This window comes from Vidua macroura (genome assembly GCF_024509145.1).
Source record: "Vidua macroura isolate BioBank_ID:100142 chromosome W unlocalized genomic scaffold, ASM2450914v1 whyW_random_scaffold_38, whole genome shotgun sequence".
NCBI classification, from domain to species: Eukaryota; Metazoa; Chordata; class Aves; order Passeriformes; family Viduidae; genus Vidua; species Vidua macroura.
The window spans coordinates 2,431,155-2,457,933 of record NW_026530535.1 but is presented as its reverse complement, the minus strand read 5'-3'; the positions used below and the strand labels follow the sequence as shown (position 1 = coordinate 2,457,933).

The 26,779-nt window shown below is 43.4% G+C and overlaps 1 protein-coding gene across 3 annotated transcripts in view; it reads right to left on the bottom strand.

The window, feature by feature from the left end:
• LOC128822736 (transportin-1-like) overlaps positions 1-26,779 on the bottom strand; it is a 174,811-nt gene that overhangs the window by 68,594 nt on the left and 79,438 nt on the right. For all 3 annotated transcript variants that reach the window (XM_054004547.1, XM_054004548.1, XM_054004549.1), the window contains exons 6-7: positions 3,681-3,787; positions 2,994-3,127 (exon numbers count right to left, since the gene is read on the bottom strand). In XM_054004547.1, coding sequence (XP_053860522.1) covers positions 2,994-3,127; positions 3,681-3,787 — 241 coding nt within the window. The remainder of the gene's footprint in view (positions 1-2,993; positions 3,128-3,680; positions 3,788-26,779) is intronic.

Sequence of the window (26,779 nt, the reverse complement as noted above, 5' to 3'; positions counted from 1 at the left end):
AACCAGTCCAGGGAAAACTTGGACTACCTCAGCTAGCTAAACTAACTAAAAAGCAAAGGAGCCTGGTGTTCTGCGCCATCTGTGTCCAGCAGACTGTGGGGGAGTGAGCAGGCTGATAACAAAACTCCGTGCTTCTTCTTTGGCCTGCCTTCTCTTTTCAGAGCCAGTCTTGAAGGCACAGAACATAATATCCAGCATAAACAGAACACACAATTGGGGATACAAGCATCGTAATGTCACCCCAGGACAAGTTGACAGTATTTTTTTTTGTTGTTTTGATCCCTTGAGAATATCTTGTCAGTATTTCTCCTGTGTGTCAAACTTAAGAGTACATGAACAACCATAAGCCCTTTTAAGAGTCTCATTGAGTGAGTTTTCTGGGGCCTTACAGATGGCTTTTGAATATCTCCAAGGATGGGGACTCTACCACCTCTCTGGTAACCTGTGCCAGTTCTTGGTCACCTTCACAGTAAAAAAAGTGCTACCCAATGTTCAGAGGGAACCTCCTGTGTCTCAGTCTGTGCCCACTGCCACATGTCCTGTCACTGGACACAACTGAAAAGAGCCTGGCTCTGTCTTCTTTGCACCCTCCCTTCGGGTATTTATACACATGGATGATGTTACCCCAGGCTAAACAGTCCCAGCTTTCTCAGTCTTTCCTCATAGGAGAGATGCTCCAGTCCCTTCATCATCATTGCAGCCCTTTACTAGACTTCCTCTAGTAGCTCCATGTCTCTCTTGTACTGGGGAGCCCAGAACTGGGCACAGTACTTCAAGTGTGGCCTCATCTGGAGGGTGAGGGGAAGGATTGCCTCCCATGCTGGCAACACTCCAGCCCAGGATGACATTCACCGTCTTTGTGGCAAGGGCACATTGCTGGCTCATTTCAGGGTGTCATGGTTTGACATGAGAGACATTTATGGAAGTGATGCAAAGCTTCCAGCCACTATAAAGCTGGACACGCTTCTGTGAAAAACACATGAAAAAGACAAAAGAAACCCAGGAACTTCCTCTTTTGCTTCCGGCCTGGGGACAGGTAACAGGGCCCGCCAGCCCCTGGCTTGGCTAGGCTGGGCCGGGCGGCCCTGCCACAGAGGGCTGGGCCTCTCTCCAGGAGGGGTCCAGGGGATTTCGAGCCCTGTTCTGGCCGGGCTGGGCCCCCAGCAGCTGCCAGGCAGGAAGCAGGGGGAGGCTGCGGAGCTCTGGCTGGCGCAGAGTTGGCCATGGCTGTTAAGATCTTGCTGTCAGGTCCCCTCCGCCCAGCGCGGCTGAGACCAGAGGCAGCCCTGCAGCCGTGCAGAGTGGTCCTGTGGCTGGAATTGAACACAGAGAAAACCAAAGACCAACCATGAAGCCGATCCTGACACAGCCCCAGCTGCAGCTCCTGCCACAAGCTACTGGCCGGTCAGGTGATCATTTGCAGGGCCCAGGCAACATGTTAATCCTTTCAGTGCTTCAATCCTCCCTCGAGTGAGAGAAAGGAATAAAATGCAAGCATGTAAAGGAACAACATGAAGACATCGAGGTCAGTGAAAAAGAAGTTAAGTCCCAGATGGGAGGGATGAGGAGATGCCTTGATTTTGGGACTGAAATCCTCTTGTAAGCTATGGAGAAAAAGACTCTTTTTCCCTATAATGCATGAAACTATGGGGAGATGAAGGGTTCAAATTGATATCGAGCAAAGGCCTCCATGTTAAAGTAAGCAGATGTTAAAGTAGCTGTGATCCCATGAGAAGTTTGAACAGAGAAAGAGAGTAGTCCTGTGCCCCCAGGAGAAGATGATCTCTGTTCCCAGAGATGATTTTAGAAATAGATAATGAGAACTTTTGCCTTTGAACAGCTCATCTTTAAAACTGTACCCCATAAGTCGACATGGCCCATAGACAAGCTTTGGGAAGGCTTGTGGAAAATGGGAGGGACTTGATGACTGCAGATTTCCCTGGGCGGCTGCTAGTCATGGAAATTAAGAGCCACGAGAGGACTGTTTTTTCCTCTTGTGGAGAAGTCTCCATAACATTAACAAGAGGGACTTCTCTCCCTCAGTGAACTGAAGAAAGACTATTTTAGAGGTGGTAAACTGACTGGAAATTTTAGGTTTTGTTTCTTTACATTGTCAGTGGGAAAAGGTTGTGGAGTGAGGAGAAGTGTTCTGAAGGGTTTGTTTTGATTCCTATTACTTTTTGTCCTTTTAGTTACTGTTAATAAAATTTTCTTTATACCCTCTTAAAGTTTTGAGCCTGCTTTGCCTTCCTCCTAATCCTATCTCACAGCAGGAAGTGAGTGCATTGGTGATTGACCAGCACCAAAACCTGCTACGCTCTTTGGTGCATTGGGCCAGGAAATCTTAAAATTGGGGAAATCTTATATTGACGAACCAAAACCACTACACAGGGTAAAAGCTACTGTTCTTGTTGATAAATATTAGCAATAACAAATTAATTTTGGAATTTTTCTTCTATACTTCTGTTACTTTGAAGAGATTAATACTGTATTAAAGTAAAAGGATGTTGAACCCATTTAATTTGATCTATCTGAAAGATAAAGAGCTTTATAAGTTTTGGTGGAGTTAAAGCAGCAAAATACTTTTCTGCAAGAACTCAGAAACCATTATCAGCAAATGATTTTTTACTCTTTCATTGCTGCATTCATAACAAAACAAATGCAAGATAGCTCTTTCTAATCAGAATTTGAAATTTTAACCGCAGCATTGAAATTTTCATAATAATATGCAAATTCTTAAAAAATAATTTGATTTTCAAAGTCAGACAGATTCTTAATTTGGAAGATGTATAAAGAGGTGAGGCTGATCTAATAACTAAACAGATAAGCGTGGAAATGACCAATGCATGAAATTGCTGTGCCTTCTCACATTTGCATATGCAGGATCATTTAAAAAAACTACGTATGTTTTAAACTGATCTACAAAATATCAACCTTGCTGCTCATGTAAATAAATTTTTAACAGATAACTTTAGTATAGCACCTAAACCTACCTTATTTTTGGACTGCTGTGTTTGAAGAACTGCAAGAATTTAGGTATCATAATATTGAGTGGTCGGTCCAATACATCACTATCTAAAATTTCAGCAGAATCTTCGCATATCTTCTGAAGAGCACCAAATGCACCCTGTTTAAAAACAAAATCAAATAAACAAACAACAACAACAAAAAAATCCAAAGCAAAAGAAAATCTGTTATTTTACACTTTGAAGAAAGCAACATTTCAGGGTTTTTACAGAACAGGTAATTTTAGCAAAAGACCACAGTAAATGTAGCTAATTAACAAAGTAAATGTAGCTAACTAAATATGGAGTTAAATTAAAATAGCCTTAAAGACTTTTTATTTAAGCACTTTATATTGTCATCTGTAAGATCTCAAGCTGGATGAGTCTATAATAAGTAAGTGGTAATTTTAACATTCAGTGCTCATTTATTTAATAATATTTTTTAAAATGCATAAAAGCAAGATTTTTTAAAAAATCAGACAAGATTTTTCTCCTCATAGCTTAAAACGGTTGAGCTGGTATTTATTTATTTTCCTTCATGAATACTGAAAAAAAAAAAAAGATTATATATGTGCATACATACACAAAATACTATACATATATATAGTATCTATGAAGAAAGGCAAAAAATAATCAAATTTACATGATAATACATTTCAAAATAAGCCTCCTTACCTCACAGGTATTGTAATCTTCAGAATCCAACAGGCTGCAAAGCTTTGGTAAGAGGTCAGGCCAATTCTTCAATTCCCCTTTTGAAGCAATGGTTGTTATCAGAATGCCTAAGTGAATCAGAAGTATAAAGGAAATAAGATCTCATATATCTTCACAGGTTTCACACCATTTTTTCTCATTTCACTCTTCTCAAAGATCTAAGGAGTTAAGAAATTTCTAGTTTTATTAAGAGCTGTCAAGCATAAAAAGAGGAAGAACATTTAATTACAAATTATATTTGAAGGGCTTTGAAATGCAAAGGCAGGTTGCCCCTTCCTGCTGTCATGAAGGGCTCAGATGTGAGACATCAAGCACAAAGTAATTCCAGTTAAGGTAATAATCATGTCCAAACACTGCGGATCAGGTTCTGCTCTAAGTTTACTAAAAACTGTACAAATCTTGACCTCCAGTAGAGTATCCATCTCAAGTCACCCCCTCTTTATTATGATACAAAGGTATGAACACTGGAAGCTGTCATTCAATAAAATGATAACTCATTGCTAAATTATGTGTTCACAACTTTACTGTTTACACAAGACATTAAGGGCACATGCTGATGTCCAGGTGTTAGAAATATAAATTACTTGTTGGTAGAATTGCCTTGTTGAGGTTTAGGGCTTGACATGCTTCACTGATCTCAGACCTAGGGGGAGGTTACCAAAGCTTGGGGAGGATGTACCCCTGATAGTGGACACAAAGAATGCAGAATTTACAGGCCATAAGGATATTTGGCAGAACTCCCAAGAAAAGGAAGAAACTAATAAAGCCAACTCAGCAAGTGTGTTGAAATCAGCTCCGACTAGGTAAAAGGTAATTCTGGCAGGGGGAGATTGTGACCACTGACTCACAGATCACTGACCCAAGAAACCCACAGACCCAAAAGAAGAGGAAGACTGAGCATATGGACTAATTAGCATGAGAAGCAAGAGAATCATTAACCAATAGAAGGTAGAATACTAATTAATAAAAGAACTGGGTAGCTTGTAGCCAATGAACATTAATGCCTTTGTTTGCTAAAAATGTATAAATAACATAAAGCTTTGATGACTGGGGAACCAATCTTTTGTGGGTTACCACCCAGCTCCCTACTTTGTGCCTACTACAACAAAGAAATAGAAGTACCTCATCCTCGGTGTGTGAATTGGCGCTGTGCACAGGGTAGAAGGCCCACATTTGGGACAAAAATTCTAAGACAGATACCTACTAACAGCTTACACACTATGGCAGGTCATCCAGTGACCAGCTGTAGGGGTTGGCTGATTCAGATCCAGCAGAGAGGATGGCCGAAAGAGTCAGTTCCATTTTTAACACATACAGAAATGCCAGGAAAAACTAATTAGGTGTCAGGAATGGGGAAGGCTGCTTATAAACTAGGACTGACTATGAGTCCATTTTGCCTCAACTAATAATCTCTCAGATGACAAGTGATGAAAAAAACCTTTCCTAAGCTTTTTCATTGAGCTAATCACCATATATCCTCTTTCTTTGAAATAAAATGTTAAAATTGTTATTAAATATACGAGAATACAGAACAATATTACACAGAAACCTCCTAAATAGATACATTGATTTCCTGGTAAGTTGGTGGGTCCTAAACATATGCAACTGTATTTTTTGAACTTGAATCCATATTTCAATGTTGGCACAAGCTTTTTTAAAACCTGTACTGCACAGCACAAAGAAGTTTCACAATGTTACTCATTTCAGAGTTTAAAAAAAAAAGAAAACCTAAGTAAGGATACAACAATGTGTAGTTATCATTGCATCTCCAATCACAGTCCTAAAATAGACTCTATTGCCATCTTTATCATCCTCAGTGAGATGACTTCTGAGAATGGGATTAATCAGTTTGCTTCCATCTTTATCAAAATGTATCAGCTTTTGTTTGGTTATCATCTGATGCTAAAGACTACAAATGCTGCATTACTTCTTCCCTGATGCTATTTTGATGTACTTGCTCATCCTCCCCTTAGAACTCCAGAGATCTTATTTGTGATTGGCTTGTTAGGTTTTCAGTGCTTGAACAGCAAAAATATGTATGCATCTGTGGTGATTTGACCCTGGCTGGATGCCAGGTACCCACCAAAGCCACTCTATCACTCCCCTCCTCAACTGGACAGGGGAGAGAAAATATAACAAAAGGTTCATGAGTTAAGGATGGGGAGAGATCACCCACTGATTACCATCATGGGCAAAACAGACTCGACTTAGGGAAATTAGTTGAATGCATTAACAATCAAAACCAGAGCAGGATAATGAGAAGTAAAACAAATCCTAAAAAACACCTTCCCTCCACCTCTTCCTCCTTCCCAGGCTTAACTTTATTCCTGATTCTCTACCTCCTTCCCCCCACAGCAGGGCAGGGAGATGGAGCATGAGGGTTATGATCAGTTCATCACACATTTCTGCCACTGTTTCCTCCTCAGGTAAAGGAGTCCTTCCCCTGCTCCAGCATGGGGTCCCTCCTACAGGAGGCAGTCCTCCACAAACTTCTCCAGCACAAGTCCTTCCCACAGGCTTCAGCCCTTCACAAACTGCTCCAGTGTGGGTCCTTTCCATGGGGTGCTGTCCTTAAGGAACAGGCTGCTCCAGTGTGGATCCTCCATGGGATCACAAGTCCTACCAACAAACCTGCTCCAGCATGGGCACCCCTTCCCACAAGGCCCAGGTCCTGCCAGAAGCCTTCTCCAGCATGGGATTCCCACAGGGTCACAACCTTCTTTCAGGCATCCACATGCTCCAACATGGGTGTCCTCCATAGGCTGCAGGTAGATCTCTGCCATGGGTTGCAGGGTCACAGCTGCTTCACCATGGTCTGCACTATGTGTCAGAGACTGAAATAGTTCATGCTTCAAACACTGATATAAAGTTTTGCCCATTATAGTGTGGCAGCAGCTCTCTGGCCACAGAGAGCAAGCACAGACACTCCCAAGCATTTTCCTGGGGAAGGCTGTGAGAAGATCAGAGAAAAGAATGAGAAACAATTCTTATCTTCACTTGCACCTGCTGTTGTACACATGTGGAATGTGTCATAGAGATTTGTTTACCAAAAAGTGATTTCTTAATTAGACACTAAATAGTGTTTAGAAGGATTGACCAATTAGGTCAAAGCAGTATCGGACTAACTGTAAAAGTTACTAAGTTTCTTAATAAGTATAATATAATATAGTATAAGATAATATAATAAAGCAATTGATTAACCTTCTATAATCATAAAGTCAATGCTAATTATTACCCAGCTAGAGGCCTGCGGCAACATTATAGCAAAACTGTATGAAGAAGCCCACCCCTGCCTAAAAGATGTCTGACTGGGACTTTGGACTGAAAGTCAAACTGATGATTAGAAACCCATTCTTCAGTCATCTCAGGCCCAGGGAGAAGGAAACAAATAAACAAGGAAAAGAATGAGAGTCAAACACAGCAGCCATGCTGAGAGTCACCTCTGGCTGGATTTGGGGTGGGGGAGACCACAGCCTACAGAAACCAGGTTTACACAGGCTCCCCCCTGAAACGAAGAGGGGGGAGGTTTCAGGTGTGTGGCGTGACCTCTGGTCAGAGGCAGTGAATATCCACCCTCCCTTACACAAACTGGCCCAGCTGTGGAACCCCCAACCCCACAGGCCACATCCACAGGACATTCACATGAGAGGCAGCTGGGGGGGTGTCATAATCCTTCAAAGACATTCCAAAGCGCTACCCAGAGGCCTTGCACCACAGGACTGCACATGATGCAACAAATCCAGAGTCTGCTGCAAGAAACTGTTCCCCCCTCCGGGGGAAGTACCTGGACATTGCCACCTGGCCCAAGTGTATATTAACCCATTGGATTCTATGCTTTTCAGGGGGACTTTCACCCTCCAATCCAAACACAGCTGTAATATATTCTCCTGAGGGACCTGGCTGATGTAGTTTCCAAGCGCCTCTCCATGATATTTGAAAAGTCATGGCTATCAGGTGAAGTCCATGGAGACTGAAAAAGGGAAATATTGTACCCATCTTTAAAAAGGGTTAAAAGGACGACCCTGGGAACTACTGACCTGTCAGTCTCATCTCTGTGCATAGGAAGATCCTGGAACAGATCTTCCTAGAAGCTCTGCTAAGGCACATGAAGGAGAGGGAGGTGATTCAGAACAGCCAGCACGGCTCCAAAGGGCAAAACCTCCCTCACCAACCTGTGGCCTTCTACAACGGAGTGACTACATCAGTGGATAAGGGAAGGGCTACAGATGTCATTTATCTGGACTTCTGTAAAGCCTTTGACACAGTCCCCCACAACATCCTTCTCGCTAAATTGGAAAACTCGCCAGAAGACTCAGCTTACCTGGACTGTGTTACCACAAGGATTTAAAAATAGTCTGATTTTTGGGAACCAATTGGCAAAAGAATTAGAGACCCGTAAGAAGAACCCCAAAGGCTTGGTCCTGCAGTATGTTAATAACATCTTACTGGCAAATGAAACTAATGAAAAGTGTATGGAATTGACTATCAGTCTTCTAAATTTCCTAGGCCAGGGAGACTACGAAGTACCTCGGCAAAAAGCTCAAATCATGAGGCAGCAAGTTATCTACCTAGGGTTAAAAATAACACCAGGACAGTGGAAATTTGGAATGGATAGAAAAGAGGCCATCTGCCAAGTACCCCAACCTGCGACTGCCTGAGATTTAAGCGCATTCTTGGGCACGGCTGGGTCATGTAGATTGTGGGTCTCAAATTATGGACTTTTAGTTAAACCACTGAATGAGCTTTTAAAGAAGGCCTTAGAAGGACCTTTGATTTGGACTCCTGAGAGTGAACATGCGTTCTGTGACTTGAAGATGGCCCTGATGTCTGCACCTGCCTTAGGACTTCCAGACTTAACAAAACCCTTTGAGCTTTTTGTGCACAAAAGATAGCACCTAGCCCTTGGAGTTCTGGCTCAGAAGGTAGAAGACTTCAAGAGGTCTGTGCAGTACTTTTCAGAACAACTAGACAATGTCAACCAGGGATGGCCCGGATGCCTGCAAGCTGTAGTACACACTGTTCTCCTTATCCAAGAGGGCAGGAAATTGACTTTGGGACAAAAGATAGTAGTGTATACTCCGCATGCTATAATCACCGTATTAGTCCAAAAAGGGGGGCATTGGCTTTCCCCAAGCTGTATGCTGAAATATCAGACTGTTCTAAGGGAGCAAGAAGATGTGGAGTTGAAAGTAACCACAGCAGTAAATCCAGCCCAATTCCTGTACACTCCGATGCAAGAAGAGCAGCTAACCCATGATTGCTTACAGACAATTGAGCAAGTTTATGCAAGCCGACCAGACCTCCAAGACGCACCCATTGAAGATCCAGAGATAGAGTTCTTTACAGACAGAAGTAGCTTTATGCAAGATGGAAGATGAAAAGCCAGCTATGCCATAGTCATCTCAGCCAAGGTAATAGAAGCTGCACCGCTGCCTATGGACACCTCAGCACAAAGAGCAGAGCTCACAGCACTACAAAGAGCCTTGGAAATGGCAGCAGGAAAAAGAGTAAACATATGGACTGACTCGAAATATGCTTTTAGCATTGTTCATGCCCATGGAGCCATATGGAAAGAAAGAGGTCTATTAACAGCACAAGGATCTCTGCTACACTGCAAAGCACACCAACATGGGGATTCCCACATTCATGTAGGAAATAAGACTTACAGATAAAGCTGCATGAGTGGTTGTGCAACAAGGCATCCTAGCATTAATATCTAAGAAAGCTATTTCACTTCCAGAAGTTAGCCCTGGATATAGTCAAGCAGATTTAAAATTAGCTACTTATCTAAAAGCCCAGAATAAAGAGGGTGGATGGCTAGTGACTCCCAACAATCAGGTCATAGTCCTACCACAACTGATGTTACAAATTGTAAAAGAGAAACATCAGCAAACCCCCATGGGAATTGATGCTATGGTAACTAGTCTACAGACTCAGATACTCAGTGTCCGTATGAAAAAATTGGCAAGTCTGTTACAGAAAAATGCCTGATATGTCTTAAAAAGAATCCTTTGAATTTGAAAAGACCACCTCCAGGGATCACTAAAAGAGGAAACACTCCTGGAGATTATTGGCAAATTGACTTTTCTGAGCTATCACGCCATCAAGGATACAGGTATCTCCTAGTGTTAGTAGATACCCTTTCTGGGTGGACAGCGGCTTTCCCCTGATGTACCAACAAGACCAGGGAAGTAAACAAGATACTCCTCAAAGAGATCATACCCAGGTTTGGGGTGCCTATAGGGATGTCATCTGATAAGGGACCCCATTTTATATCTGAAGTGTTACAGCAACTTAGTAAACAGTTGGGTATAAGTTGGGATTTACATACTTCATGAAGACTGCAATCTAGCAGAAGGGTTGCATGAATTAATCCAACTTTAAAGAGAGAAATTAGCAAAATGTGCCAGGAAACTTCCTTGAAATAGCCATGGTTGTTACCATTAGCCTCGTTACAAATTAGGATGCAACCCTGAACTAACCTGAAGGTGAGCCTGTATGAGTTGATGTTAGGGAGACCATATTCTCTTACAACTTTCCCTGGATCCGAGGAACAAATTGGGAAACAGGAAATGGAACAATATTTAATTTCATTGGGAAAATCTTTGAATTAACTAAAAAGGTTTATCATTTTCTCAGAACTTCTTGCCCTAGCCACCCCAGTTCATTCATTTCAGCCCAGGGATCACATATACATCAAGGCTGAAGAAAATTTAGTATTAACTTTAATCCAAGGGTTTGGTAAAATGCATAATCTGTCCAGCATTACAGCTTGCCTCCCTATCCCTGGTTCAGCAGGGGAAACTATTCCTTGGGGAATTATTCCTATAGATCTCTCAATGGTAATTCAATATGATAATCTGACTAATGCAATAGCAAATGCAAATATCACCCACTATTTGGATGAGAAGGAGAGATGTAGGCGATGAGGAAATGGTATTCTTGAGGATCCAATCGTTTGGAGGCCAGGAGATAATAGGACTATTTGTGGGGAAAAAAATGAGGTAAGGAGTGTCCAACAGGGTCTCATAGTCTCGACCAACATTTTCTGGATTTCACCTTAGCAGTCTCAGGAGGCCAAGCAGTCAGGTTCTTAGATTTATGTGTTACTAAAAATCACACCCAAAATGTTTCAGACTTGCCAGTGTCAAACTCTCTGAAGCAAGCTTCATACCCAGACAAAGGCCTTAGAAGGACGGAAATACTTGGGAAAGGTAGAGTGGTGTCTGGATTGGGGAAACACACTTATATAAAACCTAAATAAGAGTCAATGGAGGTGTGGAGAAAAATAAAACAATGAAAGTCAATCTAGCACCATAAGGTTAATGGCCAAATTAGTTTTAAATTGAAGTAACCAACCTTTGAATTGTGTTAAATCTATGGAAGTTCCTTCCCCAGGTTACACTGTCTGGGCTACTACAGACTGCTATTGGACCACCTGACTCCTGCTTGGACCAATCACCCAGCAAGTTACCTTAGGATTATTAACCGTATGCTCAGCTTGGAGAAGAAGCCCCATAAAAGCCCAATATTGGAGTAAGGTAAAAAGAGACACCGAGGATGAATGGACAGGGCCTTCAGTTTCCACACAGTCTGAATAGGCTTTACAGAGTTTTCTCTTATCAGGAGCTATGGCTCTAGAAAACAGTATTTTGTTAGAAAATCTAACTTGGCAAATAAGGAAACTATCCAAAGCCACAGAAAGGGGATTTCAAATTATAAATAGGCAAATACAGGCAAATACTAAATTGACATTACAAAACAGGCTGGCCTTAGATCTATTGCTGGCCAAAGAACAAGGGGTTTGTGGGTATTTAAAATTGGACAGAGAACAGTGTTGCGTACACAGCCCAAATGTAACAGAAGATCACCAAAAACAACTTAACAAAATGAGAAAAGTTGCTGAAGATAGCAATGCTATCCAAAAGGCCTCTGAAACTAATTGGTTCAGTAAAATTCTTCAAGGAATAGGGGGATGGTCCCTGAGAGGATGGATGGCTGAAATACTGGAAACCATGATAATTATAGTTGTAACTGTAGTAATTATTGGTCTTACTATTGTCTGTGTTCCCAAAATGATCAATCATAATCTTGTGGGAATGTATGCAACTATAGATAGAAATCAAGTTGAAACTTATCAAATGGGCCAAAGAAATTTGAGAAATTTCAAAGGGGGGAATTGATACCAAAAAGGTTATTTCAATTTCTACTGTAATAGTGAGCTTTTGGCAGAGAGACATTGTGTCTGTGAACTTTGAGCAGAGAAAAAACTCTGAACCTTTAGCAGAGAAACAAGGCCTGCAGAAACCGCTCTCCAAGCAAGGACATTGGAAGATAAAGAAGAGACATCTGGCTCAGAAATGCAGCTACAGCCAAAACAAGGACTGAGTTTAGGAACTTGGGAAACATGGGGAGGATTTTATGGTAATGGCCAAATTATAATATGCATGTAGTGACTGTATATTACCAACACACTTGTAGAAACCAAGGGGCACATTAGGATGAGTTATCCCCTGTACCACTCCAGGTGCCTGAATAAATGATGCCATCTTTAACACTAAATTGGTGTTAAGGGGTCTTATTCAACCATTTTTGGTAATTTGGCAATGCTTCGAACAATCAATTAAGCACAACCTTAAATCATTACTGTCATTAAGAAAATGGAGCATTAATACAGTTCACAGTAAAGCAAATTTACAAAGGGATGAGACAGTAGGAAAAGCAAATAGATGGACATTTTCCTCTAGTCCAAAGTCCTTAACCCAGATGTCTGGAGAAGGAATCCTATAGAGAAAGCAAGGGATTCTAAAGGTAGATTATTTGTCCTGATTTCATCTGGGATAAGAGCTCATTTTCTTTTCAGTAGCTGATACAATGCTGTGTTTTGGATTCAGTATGAGAATAATGCTGATAATACACTGATGTTTTGGTTGTTGCTGAGCAGTGCTTACCCTGAGACAAGGGCTTTTCAGTGTCTCATGCTCTGCTAGTGAGGACCTGCACAAGAAGCTGGGAGTGAGCACAGCTGGGACAGCTGACCTAAACTGGCCAAAGGGATATTCCACACCATAGAACATCATGCCCAGTATATAAACTGGAGATGGGAGGCTTGGCCAGGAGCTGCTGATCACTGTTTGGGGACAGGCTGGGCATCGGTCACTGGGTGGTGAGCAACTGTATTGTACATCACTTGTTTCTCTTGGCTTCTGTTACTCTCTCTCTCTCCCCTCCCCATAATTACAAATATTATTATCAGGAGTATTATTAGTTTAATAATAACAACAACAGCAATAATAATTTGTTTAGATTATTAAATTGTTCTTATCTCAACCCATAAGATTTACCTTTTCTTTTCAATTCTCCTCCCAGCTTGGGGGAAGATGGGTGTGGAGGGGGTATGAGTGAATGGCTGCATGGTTATAAGTTGCTAAGTGGAGTTAAACCACAATAGTCCTTTTTGGCACCCAATATAGGGCACAAAGGATTAAAATAACAGATCTTAACCAGAGCCTGTTAAACCAAATTTGTCATAAGTATTTATTCTATTAGTTAAGTAGTTGCTGATCACAATGTTTTTTCATTTGCTCTTAGAGTTCCTGGGCTTTTGCTCATGGGCATATTATATAATACTGTGTCATGGCTTGACCCTGGCTAGATGCCAGGCACCCATGACAACTGCTTGCTCACCCCCCACTGCAGCTGTACAGAGAGGAGAAAATATAATGAAGGGCTCATGAGTTGAGATAGGGATCAGGAGAGATTGCTCACTAAATACCATCAAGGGCAAAACAGGCTCACCTTAGTAAATTTAATTTAGGCTCACCTAAAGTAAATTTATTGCTAACAAAAACAGGGCAGAATAATGAGAAGTAAAATGAACCCTTAAAAACACCTTCCTCCCATCCCTCCCTCCTTCCCAGTTCTACCTCCTACCTCAGCGGTGCAAGGAGGCAGAGAATGGGGTTATCGTCAGTTTATCACCCGTAGCGTCTCCTGCTGCTCAGGGAGAGGAGTCCTCCCCCTGCTGCACCGTGGGGTCCCTCTCACGGGACACAGTTCTCTGCAAACTTCTCTGATGTGGCTCCAACTCACAAGCAGCAGCTCTCTGCGAACTGCTGCAGTGCGAGTCCCTCTCACGGACAGCAGTACCCCTCAAACTGCTGCAGCATAGGTCACTCTTCCACAGGGTGCAGTCCTTCAAGGACAGGCTGCTCTCTTTCCACAGGTCTCCCATGGGATCACAGCCTCCTCTAGACATCCACCTGTTCTGGTATGGGCTCCTTCATTGGCTACAGGTGGATCTCTGCATCCTCTGTGGATCCCCATGGGCTACAGGGGGACAGCCTGCTTCACCATGGTCCTCACCATGGCCTGCAGAGGAATCTCGTTTTTGGTACCTGGAGCACCTCCTCCCCCCCTTCACTGACCTTGGTGTCTGCATGTTTTTTTCATATTCTCACTCCTACTCCTCTCTAGCTGGAATTAAAACTGCACCCCAATCTCTCTTTTGATTTCTTCTTAAATATGTTATCACAGAGGTGTTACCACCATCTCTAATTGGCCCAGCCTTGGCCAGCAGCATGTCCATCTTCAGAGCCATCAGGGTTTGGCTCTGCCAGACATGGTGGAAGCTTCTAGCAGCTTCTCACAGAAGCCACCTCTGGGCGCCCCCCCCGCTACCAAGAACCAGGCTGTGCAAAACCAATACATACTGGTTTTGGTGTATGTGTTCCTTGTGAAGTAGTGGTTTCTGATATGAAAGAATCACTGGTCATGAACCTAATCTGGTATGTGTAATCAGAATTGGGGTCCCCTCTGTAACTCGGGAGACCATCTTGTGGGGAAGATCAATAATTACACCTTTTATCTTTTTTCCTTGGGGATCCAACATATGGGATAAATATCTTCAAACTTTTCCTTTCTTTTACCTTCGGAAGCCCTCCGGCCCTCCAGGTTGAATATACTGATTACAGTAGCATTTCAGAATTTTAAAGATTTTTATTATCCTTTGAATACCCTTTAATCCAATGTGGTCCTTTTCCTATAAACAAGCATGGGCTTGCTTATGGTTCACATCTTGTTTAGGGTTAAACAATGAACTGTGGTCACCCCAACCCCTGTGACAAGCACTGCAGACTGAGGAAGAAGGAGAGGGACTGTAGCTACTCAAACCTTGGCAACAAGCATTGCGGCTACTTCAATCCCCATGACAAGCAGTGCAGCCACTAAAACTCCAGTGATGGGCACTGCAGCTCCTTCTGTCGCTGCAAGATGCACTGCAGCTATTAAAATTCTGGTGATAAGCATTGGGGTCACTCAAGCTACTTTAACCCTTGCGACAAGTATTGCGACTGCTCAAATCCCAGTGATGGATGCTACAGCCAGACTTCAACAATGGGCAGTGCAGCTGAACCAGAGAACCAGCCTACACTGGTATCAGTCACCCCTATACACAAGAAGAAATGCACATAAAAATCATCTTGTTTAGTAAAGGGCAAGGATGGCAAAGCAGGGCCATCACAGGAACAGGAGGAGGAGGCAGAAAAAGACCACTTCATCCCTATCCCCGAGTGAGTTGCAGAAGATGAGAAAATATTTCAGCCGTCATCCCAGTGAGCACGTTACCACCTGGCTGTTCCGATGCTGGGATAATGGGGTTAGCAGTTTGAAATAAGAGGGTAAGGAAGGCAAGCAGCTGGGATCACTTTCTATGGAAGCAAGCATTGACCTTTCTGCTGTGGGTTTGCTGAAGGCCAAAGAACAACAGGTGCTGATTGCTACCACAAAAGTGCACCAGAAGCTATATCCCACCGAGACTCTGTAATTCCCATCCATACGCTGATTCGTGAACTGGAGAGCCAAGGAGTGATCAGCAGGACCCTCTCACCCTTTAACAGCCTCATATGGCCAGTGCGAAACTCTAACAGAGAATGGAGGCCAACAGTAGACTACTGTGGCCTGAATGAAGTCACGCCGCCTCTGAGTGCTGCTGTGCTGGACATGTTGGAACTTCAATATGAGCTGGAGTCAAAGGCAGCCCAGTGCTGCCACAACTGGTATTGCTAATGTATTTTCATCAATCCCTCTGGCAACAGAGTACAGGCCACAGTTCCCTTTCACTTAGAGGGGTGTCCAGTATACCTGGAATCAACTGTGCCAGGGGTGGAAACAGCCCCACTATTTGTAATGGACTGATCCAGACTGCACAGGGTGAAGCCCTGGAACACCTGCAATACATTGATGACATTCTGTGTGGCAACACAGCAGAAGAGGTTTTTGAGAAAGGGAAGAAAATAATCCAAATCCTTCTGAAAGTGGGTTTTGCCATAAAACAAAGTAAGGTAAAGGAACCTGCACGGGAGATCCAGCTTTTAGGAATAAAATGGGAAGTTGGACATTGTCAGATCCCAGTGGAAGTGATTAACAAGATAACAGTGATGTCTCCACCAACTAACAAGAAATAAACACAAGCTTTTTTAGGTGTTGTGGGATTTTGGAGAATGCACATTCCAAATTACAGCCTGTTTGTCAGCCCTCTCTATCATGTGACCCAGAAAAATGATTTCCAATAGGGCCCTGAGCCAGGACAAGCCTTTGAACAAATCAAGCAGGAGATAGTGCATGCTGTAGCCCTCAGGCCAGTCAAAACAGGGCAAGATGTAAAAAATGTGCTTTATACTACAGCTGAGGAGAACGGCCCTACCTGAAGCCTCTGGCAGAAGGCATCAGGGGAGATTCAGGGTCGACCCCTATTATTTTAGGGTTGGGGATACAGAGAATCTGAAGCCCACTATACTCCAACTGAAAAGGAGATGCTGGAAGCTTATGAAGGTATCCAAATCACTTTGGAGGTGATTGGCACTGAAGCACAGCTCCTCCTGGCACCCCGATTGCAAGTGCTGGGCTGGATGTTCAAAGGGAGGGCCTTCTCTACACATCATGCAACAGATGCTACATGGAGTAAATGGGTTGCACTGATCACACAAGCTCACATATGAAATCCCAGTGATCCAGGAATTTTAGAAGTGATCATGGACTGGCCAGAAGGCAAAGATTTTGGAATGTCACCAAAGAAGGAGATAATACATGCTGAAGAGGCCCCACTGTATAATAAATTAACAGAAAGTGAGAGGCAATATGCCTTGTTTACTGATGGATCCTGCTATCTTGTGGAAAAGCATCAGAAATGGAAAGCAGCTGTAATGGAGACCCCTACATCAAGTCTGAAAACTGCTGAAGGAGAAGGTGAATCGAGTCACTGCAGAGGTGAAAGCCATCCTGGTGGCCATAGACATTGCTGAATGAGAAAAACGGACAATACTTTATACTGACTCGTGGATGGTGGCAAATGCCCTCTGTGGATGGTTGCAACAATGGAAGCAGAATAACTGGCAGTGCAGAGATAAAGCCATCTGGGCTGCTGCACTATGGCAAGATACTGCTGCTTAGGTAGAAAGAACCTGGTTGTGAAGGTGCATCATGTAGATGCACCAGGAGTCCGACCACTGTAGACCCAAGAGTCCAGCCACTGAAGAACATCAGAACAACTAGCAGGTGGATCAGGCTGCTAGGATTGAAGTGGCTCAGGTTGATTTGGATTGGCAACATAAGGGTGAATTACTTCTAGCTTGGTGGGCCCATGACACCTTGGGACATCAAGGAAGAGATGCAACATATAGGTGGGCTCATGATCAAGGGGTGGACTTAACCATGGACACTATTGCACAGATTATCCATGACTGTGAAATGCATTGCAATTAAGCAGATCAAGCAGGTAAAGTCCCTCTGGTATGGAGGATGATGGCAGAAATATAAATATGGGGAGGCCTGGCAGACTGACTCTATCACACTCCCCCAAACCCGTACAGCAAGCACCATGTGCTTACAGTGACTGATGTAAGTCCAGGGGTGAATTTAAGATCAGGATGAACAGGAGGGTTCCAGAACTCAGGGACACTTGAGCAGCAGCCCAGAGCCCCATCAGGACCCAGAAGTGCATGACAGCCAATCAGAGGAGAAGGGGGTAGAAACAGGATCAGCATGGGAGTTTTAAATGGGAGCAGGAGTGACCTGGAACAGGCAAACAGGGGTGTGGCATGGCAGTTTGTGCAGGCAGGGCAAGCAGGTGGGATGTGCAGGAAGGGCTCCTCTCCAACCATTCGGGAGCAGCCAACAGAGGCAGCAGACTCAGTAGCTGGTGAGGAAGAGCACAAGAGATCCTTTCAGCCCCAGCCTTATTAGCGTACTAGTGTAAGCTTCCTCAGTTATGGCACTGACACACTGCAGCACTCATTCCCCTGTAGCTGCTGGAGTCACTGAACCAGCCATGTCAGAGGCCTCCAGACAGACAGACCTGCTGATGGTAGACATAGCTCTCCAGGTCACAGGTTGCCAGGAGTGCCTGATCTCTTTGTGTGAGGCTGGGGCCAACAATCATTCCTTTTGCAGAAAGTATGCTGCAGTTGATGAGCTGAGTCACAAGGTAAAGGAGCTACAGGAGGCTATGTAGTATTCGAGCAAACAAGCAGGAGACTGACCAGTTATTTTCAAAGACGCTACAGTCTCATGACTCCTGGGACTCTTGAACCTCCATTGAAGTGGAAAAGCAGATGGACTCAGAACCCTGCAGGATAATTAGTCAAGGGTCAGTTGAAGGTTTTGAAGCAGGTCACTGCACATACCAGGAGGAAGGTTCCTCTTCCTTCTGAAAATTTGACAAGTAGGACTGGCACCTTCTACAACAGGTATGAGGCTCTGGAACTAGAAGGCCAGTCAACTGATAAGGTGGACAAAGGTCCTTCTGGGATAGAGGGACCTCCTAAAAAAACACCACCTGTAGCCTGCATCATGACCTCTGTTAAGAGGAAAAGAAGGGTGGTTGTAATAGGAGACTCCTTTCTAAGGGGAAGAGAGGGCCTGATATGCAGACTGGACCCAACTCACAAGGAAGTCTGCTGTCTCCCAGGGGCTTGGGTAAGGGACATTACTGGAAAACTCTCCAGTTTAGTAAGACACTGATTATTATTGATTATTGGTTGTTCAAGCCAGCAGCGATGAAATAACAAAGAGAAGTCCAAGGGCAATCAAAAAAGACTTCAGGGCCTTGGGAAGACTGGTTAAAAGATCAGGAGCACAGGTAGTGATTTCCTTGATCCTTCTAGTAACAAGGAATAACATTGATAGGAATAGACAGATCCATTAGGTCAATGCATGGCTCCAAGGCTGGTGTTGTTGGAAAAATTTTGAGTTTTTTGACCATGGGATGATCTATTCAACACCTGGTCTACTGACACCTGACAGGATGCACCTGTCTCAGAGGGGAAAAACAGTTCTAGCTGTGGCATTCACATTCTCTGGACAGAGAGACATAATTCTGTCTCTCAGGAGAAGCACAGAGAGAAGAGAAAACAATCTTTATCTCTGCTCCTTTGTTTTCCCCATGTGGAATTTGGTATGGAGATTGTTTACCTGAAGTGATTGCTTGATTGGATTCTGGTGAAGGTTGTTTGGGTTCAATGACCAATTGGATCCAGCTGTGTCTCGGACTCTCAGCAGAGAAGTCAGGAGTTGTTAGTTGATAGTCAAGTAAGTAAGAAGTATGTATGTAGAATAGGATAGTCTCTATTTAAATAGTATATTAATGTAATATAGTATAGTTTTAATAAAGTTATCCTTCAGCCTTCTGATCTGGAGCCAGACATCATCATTTTTTCCCCGTTGGGGTTGCCTGATTTCTGATATCTAGCACAGGAGCTAGCAGGGCTTGGTGACAGCTTTAAACTACCTTGGAAGGAGGAAAGGGACAAACCCAGGCTTGCCAGTGATGAGCAATGGAATAGTGTGCCAAAACTTGAGGAAACGAGCACTAATGGGATCCCTCAATATGTTTCAGGAGGTGTAGGCTACAATGTACCATACCTGAAATGTTTCTATACCAATACACACAGCATGAGGAACAAACAAGATAAGCTCGAAGCTTTGGCCCAGTCCCAGAGATTTGACATCATTGGTATAAGTGAAACCTGGCAGAATGAGTCCTGTGATTGGAGTGCCCTGATGGATGGTTACAGACTCTTTAGGAGGGATAGGCAGAGCAGAAGAGGGGGAGGTGGGGGATAGCATTGTATGTAATGGAAGGCTGGAATGTAGGGAGCTTGCAGTTGGAAATGGCACAGTTGAGAGCCTCTGGGTAAGAATCGAGGGACAAACAAATAATGCAGATGTTATCATGGAAGTCTAATACAGACCTCCTAGCCAGGACGATGACACTGACAAATTATTCTTTGAGGAACTAAGGGACTCTTCCAAGTCAACTACCCTTGCCCTTATGGGAGACTACAACTTACCAGATGTTTACTGAGAACACCACACAGCTGGTACAATGCAGGCCAAAAGATTCCTAAAACACCTAGATGAAAGCATTCTTGAATAGGTCCTAAGGGAGACTACTCAGAAAGATGCCCTCCTTGATCTACTGCTTGTCAACAGAGAGGAACTCATGAGCAAAGTGGAGATTGGCAGTCGTCTTGGCCACAGCAACCATGAAGTGACCGAGTTTAAAATCTCTGCTGACAGGAGGAAAGGTCCCAACAAAATCTTAGCTCTGGACATGAGGAGAGAAGACTTCAGGTTGCTCAGGGAACTAGTGAGTAAAGTCCCCATGGAAAAAGTTTTTGCAGATGCTGAGGTCCATCAGGGCTGGTCACTTTTTACTCACCTCTTAAGGGCACAGAAGATTCCCAAATGTCAGAAGTCAAGTACACAAGGCAGAGGGCCAGTTTGGCTGAGCAGGGACTCTTGGGAAAAAAGGCAAAAAAGGGAGGTATATGGCCAGTTGAAGCAAGTTCAGGTGACATGTGAGGAACACAGAGATGCTGCTTACCACTATAGGGAGAAAATTCATGTGGCCAAAGCTCAACTGGAGTTGAAGCTGCCAGAACTGTGGACAAGGCAGAGATTTTTAATGCATTCTTTGACTCTGTCTTCAACATTGATGATGGACCAAGGCAGTCTCAGTGCCCTGAGCTGAAGGACCATGACTGCAAGAATGATCAACTCCCAGTCGACCCTGAACTTGTGCAGGATCTGCTGCTCCAGCTTGATCCCTACAAATCTATAGGGCCTGATGGGATTCATCCAAGAATCCTGAAGGTGCTGGCTCGTGTCATTGCAAAACCTCTCTTGATGATTTTGAGTGTTCTTTGGAATCCAGAGAGGTCCCAGCTGACCAGAAACTGGATAACATTGTCCCAATTTTCCAGATGGGCAAGAAGGAGGACCCCAGAAACTACGGGCCTGTCAGTCTCACTTCAGTACCGGGTAAAATAATGGAAAAGATTATTCTGGGAGGTATTGAAAAACAGCTGGAGGCAAACACAGTCATTGGTCACAGCCAGCATGGCTTCATGAGGGGAAAGTCCTGCTTGTCAAACCTGATTTCCTTCTATGGCAAAGTAACCCACCTAGTTGATCCAGGAAAGCCAGTAGATATAATCTTTTTGGACTTCAACAAAGCTTTTGATATGGTCTCTCGCAGGATCCTTCTGCACAAAATGTCCAGCACACAGCTGAATAACCATATTATGTGATGGGTGAGCAACTGCCTCATGGGTCAGGCACAAAGGGTTATAGTAAATGGGGTAATATCAGACTGGCGGCTGGTCATTAGTGGCATTCCGCAGGGCTTCATCCTCGGCCCAGTTCTCTTCAGCATCTTTATTAACGACTCAGACACAGGACTTGAAGGAATACTAAGTTTGCCAACAACTGTTAAATCCCTTGAAGGCAGGGAGGCCCTGCAGAATGACCTAGACAAATTAGAGAGAGGTGCAATCACCAACCGTATGAAATTTAACAAAGATGTGCCAGATTCTGCACCTGGGAAAGGGCAACCCTGGTTGTGTGTATAGACTGGTGAACGAGAGGCTGGATACAGTGGTGGAAGCAACCACTAGATAGCAGGAAGCATACTCTGTGCCCCATGCCACCACTTGGAACGCTATCCTGGGGCTTGAAAAGCAAGTCTTATGGTGACATAGTACCCCAAAAGGAATTGAATCAGACAATGGAACACATTTCCAAAACAACCTCATAGACACTTGGGCCAAAGAACATGGCATTGAGTAGGTGTATCACATTGCCTATTATGCACCAGCCTATGGAAAAATCAAATGATGTAATGAACTGTTAAAGACTACACTGAGAGAAATGTGTGCTGGGACCCTCAAACATTGGGATACACATTTGCAAAGGCCACCTGGTTAGTCAAAACCAGAGGATCTGCCAATCGGGCTGGTCCTGCCCAATCAAAATTTTTACGTACTATAGAGGGGAATAAAGTTCTTATAGTGCACATTAAAAACATGCTGGGGAAAACACTCTGGGTTATTCCTACCTCAGGTAAAGGCAAACCCATCCATGGGATTACTTTTGCTCAAGAATTTTGGAGCACTTGGTGGGTAATGCGGGAGGATGGGGAAGTCCTGGGAGTGCCTGACAGGACTTAATGCAGTTAAATGGTCTCAAAAACTTTCAAAGGAGGAAGATCCTACAAGAGGAAGTACCACAACAAGAACTTAAGATAAACTCAGATAGCAATCATGAAGGTGTTAATTTCAGGCCTACATGGAGGTGAAAGGTTTGGAATTAGCACACCAGACAAAATTCCATTGTGCAGACTGTGGGAAAAGCGCAGATGGCAAAAACAGGAAAATGCCAGGCCTGGTGAGGCAGATCTGGGTAACCTATTCAAATAAAAATTCCCACCATGGCAAACTGTGAGAAAGGAAGCAACTGCTTACACACATGCCATCCCAAGTTTTGGGAATGGTACATACACCTTGTGGATACCCTGGGCTTGTACTGTATAAAAGTGGTACCTCCAGAAGAACACTCAGGGGAGCCCCACCTCTGAGAAGACCAGAAGAAGGAGGGCCAGTGGGATGCTGCAGGGGCCCATGTTGTGGTGACTATCTTTCTACTTAATCTGTCTCTCTCTCCTTCTCCCCTCCTCTTTCTTTCTCTACCTCACATTTACTGTTAAATAAAATCCATACTATTGACTTTGGCATACAGTCTCATTTGCACCTGAATTCAGGCAGAGGCCTCTTAATAATTGGACCCTAACATTATTTCAGGAGTGGGATCATAACAGTGACTCAAAGAGCATTTGATTTTGGATGAGAATAGCCAATTAATTAAATTCTATTATGTTAATTGCTGTATAACACTGTGTATTATCACCTCTGTGGCAGCTGTATGTGCATCACCACATTGAACATGTCACAGCATAGATCGTCACCACTCCAAATTTGGGGATCTGAGCCCGACTTCCCTTCAATCACCACATTAATGAAGAATGAACTTGGGAGAAAACTGAATGAGCACAGCAGTGGTGGGAACAGAACTGGCTTAAAGACACAACAATCCAACACCACACATGATCTTTCCTACCTCAAAGACTGTTAAGTCAGATAGAGCCCAAGGTCATGGACTAAATCATAGAATCGTTAAGGTTGGAAAAGATATTAAAGATCATCAACTCCAACCATTAACCCAGCACCACCACCATGTTCACCACTAAACCATGTCCTCAAGTGCCATATCCACATATTTTTTGAACACTTCCAGGGATGGTGACTCTATCACTTGTCTGGGCAGCCTGTTCCAATGCTTTACAACCATTTCAGTGAAAAAATATTTCCTAATATCCAATCTAAACCTCCCCTAGCACAACTTGAGGCCATTTCCTCTCATCCTGTCACTTGTTACCTGGAAGAAGAGACTGACCCCCACCTGGCTACAACCTTCTTTCAAATAGTCGTAGAGAGCAATAATGTCCCCCCTCAGTCTCCTTTTTTTCTAGGCTGAGACCTCAAGCTCCCTTAGCTTCTCCTCATCAGACTTGTGCTCCAGACCCTTCTCCAGCTCCAATCAAACAATTGAACCTCTAGCTCCTAAAGTGGAGGAGGTTCCAGAATTAAAAATGAGACCCATAATTAAGACCAAAGTGTCTGAAGGACATCAAGGTCAGGAGGAACATGGTCAGAACTACTCCCTGGGACCCCTTACAATTGGCAAATCTACAGGAAAAATATGGACAATAACCAGGGGTGTCAGAAACTAAGTATGGAGAGTGAGCCTCTCAAGGGGAGACAGAATATTGCTGGATAGAAATGAAGCTGACAGATACTGGGGGCCAAGAGTCTTATTATATCTAGGACCTGAGCCTACCAATCAACCCCATTCCATAATCAGCAGGGTTACATGCTGGGCAGGAGGAATAGATGTTATGGAAAGAGGAGAACCAGCTTCCATACCCATACAGTCAGCTAATGAAATTGCTGCCACTGGTACAAAGGCATGTTTGCCTCTGGGAAGTGTACAGTTGTGCAAATGGAGACACCAATCTCTGCAGAGGTGTATCCTAATATATTAAGACCTCTGTTGAGAGGAGCCTCAACATTGTTAAAAACTTATTTAGTGGGGCAATGAGTTGAAATTAGAAGAGATGTAATGCATAATGAAGCATTGCAAGATCCCCAAGCCCTGAGATGACCTATCCCCATGTGGGCAGGACTCTTGCATGATATAAACCACACAAAGAAAATGGGCAGGGAAACTCATCACGAAAAACAAACTCAGGCTATTCAGAGGAGCTCAACAACTGAAATGTGAACATACTCCACCCAAGATAATAGAAAGATCAAAAACCCCAGTTCACTTCCAGGAAGAGTGAAATGAACTGTGGAGGATGGCAGTGACTTTAGGTATTTCCTGTGCAGCTCTGAGGGGACAACCCACTGCAGTAATAGCAGACTTAGTCAAAGTAGTACAACAAGGGGAAAACACAAATAGCAAAAACCTTCCACAGGAAAACCACCCCCTACCCCCCCAATCCTTCTGAGACAACAGAAACACAAAAAGGAAAAAACCCTTGGGCCTCATCAGTGGCCCATTATGACCTATCAATGGTCTGATAAGGATGGAAAATAAACTTTGAATTTCTAATTGATATAGGAGCCCAAATATGTCTAATCACCTCCACAGATGCTGAAAAACTAAACTTAAGATTTAAAAGAAAAAGGGTCCATCTACCCGGATTTAATGGACAAAGTATTATGTTATACTGCCAAATTACATTTATGGTTACCTGGGGAAAACTAATGACCTCACACACATTTGCAATTGTAGACCACAAAGAAAATATTTTAGGACATGATATGCTTAAAGAAAAAGTTTGGCAATTGCCCAATGTGAATGTTTGGTTATTCGGGCCTGCAAAAACTCCAAATAGTAATTTTTTTTGAGAAAATAGGAAAATTAATCTATTAAAAATGTCTCCAGTTTTACCTGTTTCTACTGCAACCAATATCAAACAGTACCCTGTTTCCCCTGCAGCCAGAGAAGGGATAAATTAAGTAATTAGGAATATAGAATACAGGGGTATTTTATTTAGGACACACTCCCCATACAATTCTCCTGTTAGGCCAGTAAGGAAATGGGAGCTGGTGCTTAACTACTGATTATTGGTGGCTGAATGCCAACACAGGACCATTTCCTGTGGCAGTCCCAAACACTGCTAGTCTCACTGCTACCCTGAAAGTAGCTGCACCTAAATGGATGGCAGTTTTAGATGCAAAAGACATGTTCTTCATGCTTCCAGTTCAGGAAGAAGAAAAGCCCAAATTTGCATTTACTTGGAAGGGGACATAATATACCTTTAATTGCCTACCCCAAGGCTATAAGCATTCACCCACAATAGCACACAATGCTCTAGCTAAATTCCTTCAACAAATAGAAATCCTGGGAGGGGTACAAATTTATCAATACATCGATGATGTGTTGATAGGGGGTGAAGGGGAAGGTTTGGTAAGAACAACAGCACAAGATATATGGAATAAATTGAACGGTGAGGGGATAGAAGTACTCTCTGCTAAATGCCAAGGCCCCTCTAAGGAGGTAAAATTCCTGGGAGCCTGGTGGATTTCTGGTCATGCTGTAATCCCAGAGAAAACCATTACAAAATTGGATGCTAAACCCACCCTGACTACTAAAAAGGAACTTCAAAAGATCATGGGTACTTTAGGATATTGGAGAAATCATGTACCTGGATTTTCTCTAATAGTGAGGCCATTGTACTCAGTAATGAGGAAAAAACAGACCACAGGAGAGGCTTGATAGTTGTTAAAAATAGGTTAGAAATGGTTGTAAAGCAGCTGATAATTGTTAAGCATGCACTGTTAGTTTGGTTATGGTAAAAGGGGTTAAAAGGGTAGTTATAAGAAATACGGTACTCTATGTACCATAATACACCTAAGTAAAGTGAACCACCCCCCAAGAAAAACGAGCCAGCCTGGACAGAACTATAATGGGCCAATCAGGTGCCTTAAACTTTCATGCAAATGAAGGATCCAAAAAGAAACCAATCCAAAGGGACAAAAAACAGGATAAAAAGGGGCATCTGACCCACTGAATTCGTGCCACTCCACCTGGAATGTCTGGGATATCGCTGCGCAAGAAGACCCAGCGCCGGCGCTGCAGCATCCTCGACGGGAACGCTCCTGCTCAGCCTGTGGGCCCCCTTGCTTTAGGCCTTTCTTTTTTTTACAAAAAATGCTGAAATCACTTTTAGTACCGGGAGTGTGGTCCCATTTTTAACAATAGTCACAAACAGGCTTTGCAAACACTAATAGAAGAATTTAAAACATATCAGTCACTAGGACCAGTTCATCCCAGTGATCCTATAACAGTTGAATGGGGTTTTGCTGAACATGGAACTTAATGTAATATGTTCCAGAAAGGCCCTTATGGACCCAAATAACCAAAACGGTTCAGTTTCACAGCATTAAAAGATACTGAAGAGATATGCTGTCTGGGAAAAGGGATTATTGTCTCTGACTCAAGCCCTCAAACAGGTAGAGAAAATTCAACAGCATCAACCCGTGCAAATCCAAGGACCTTTTAACTTGTTAGCCAGTATTGAAAAAGGCAGTGCTCTGCCTAATGGGATTACACAAAAACCAACAGTACACAAATGGTATGCGTATGTCTCAGGACTC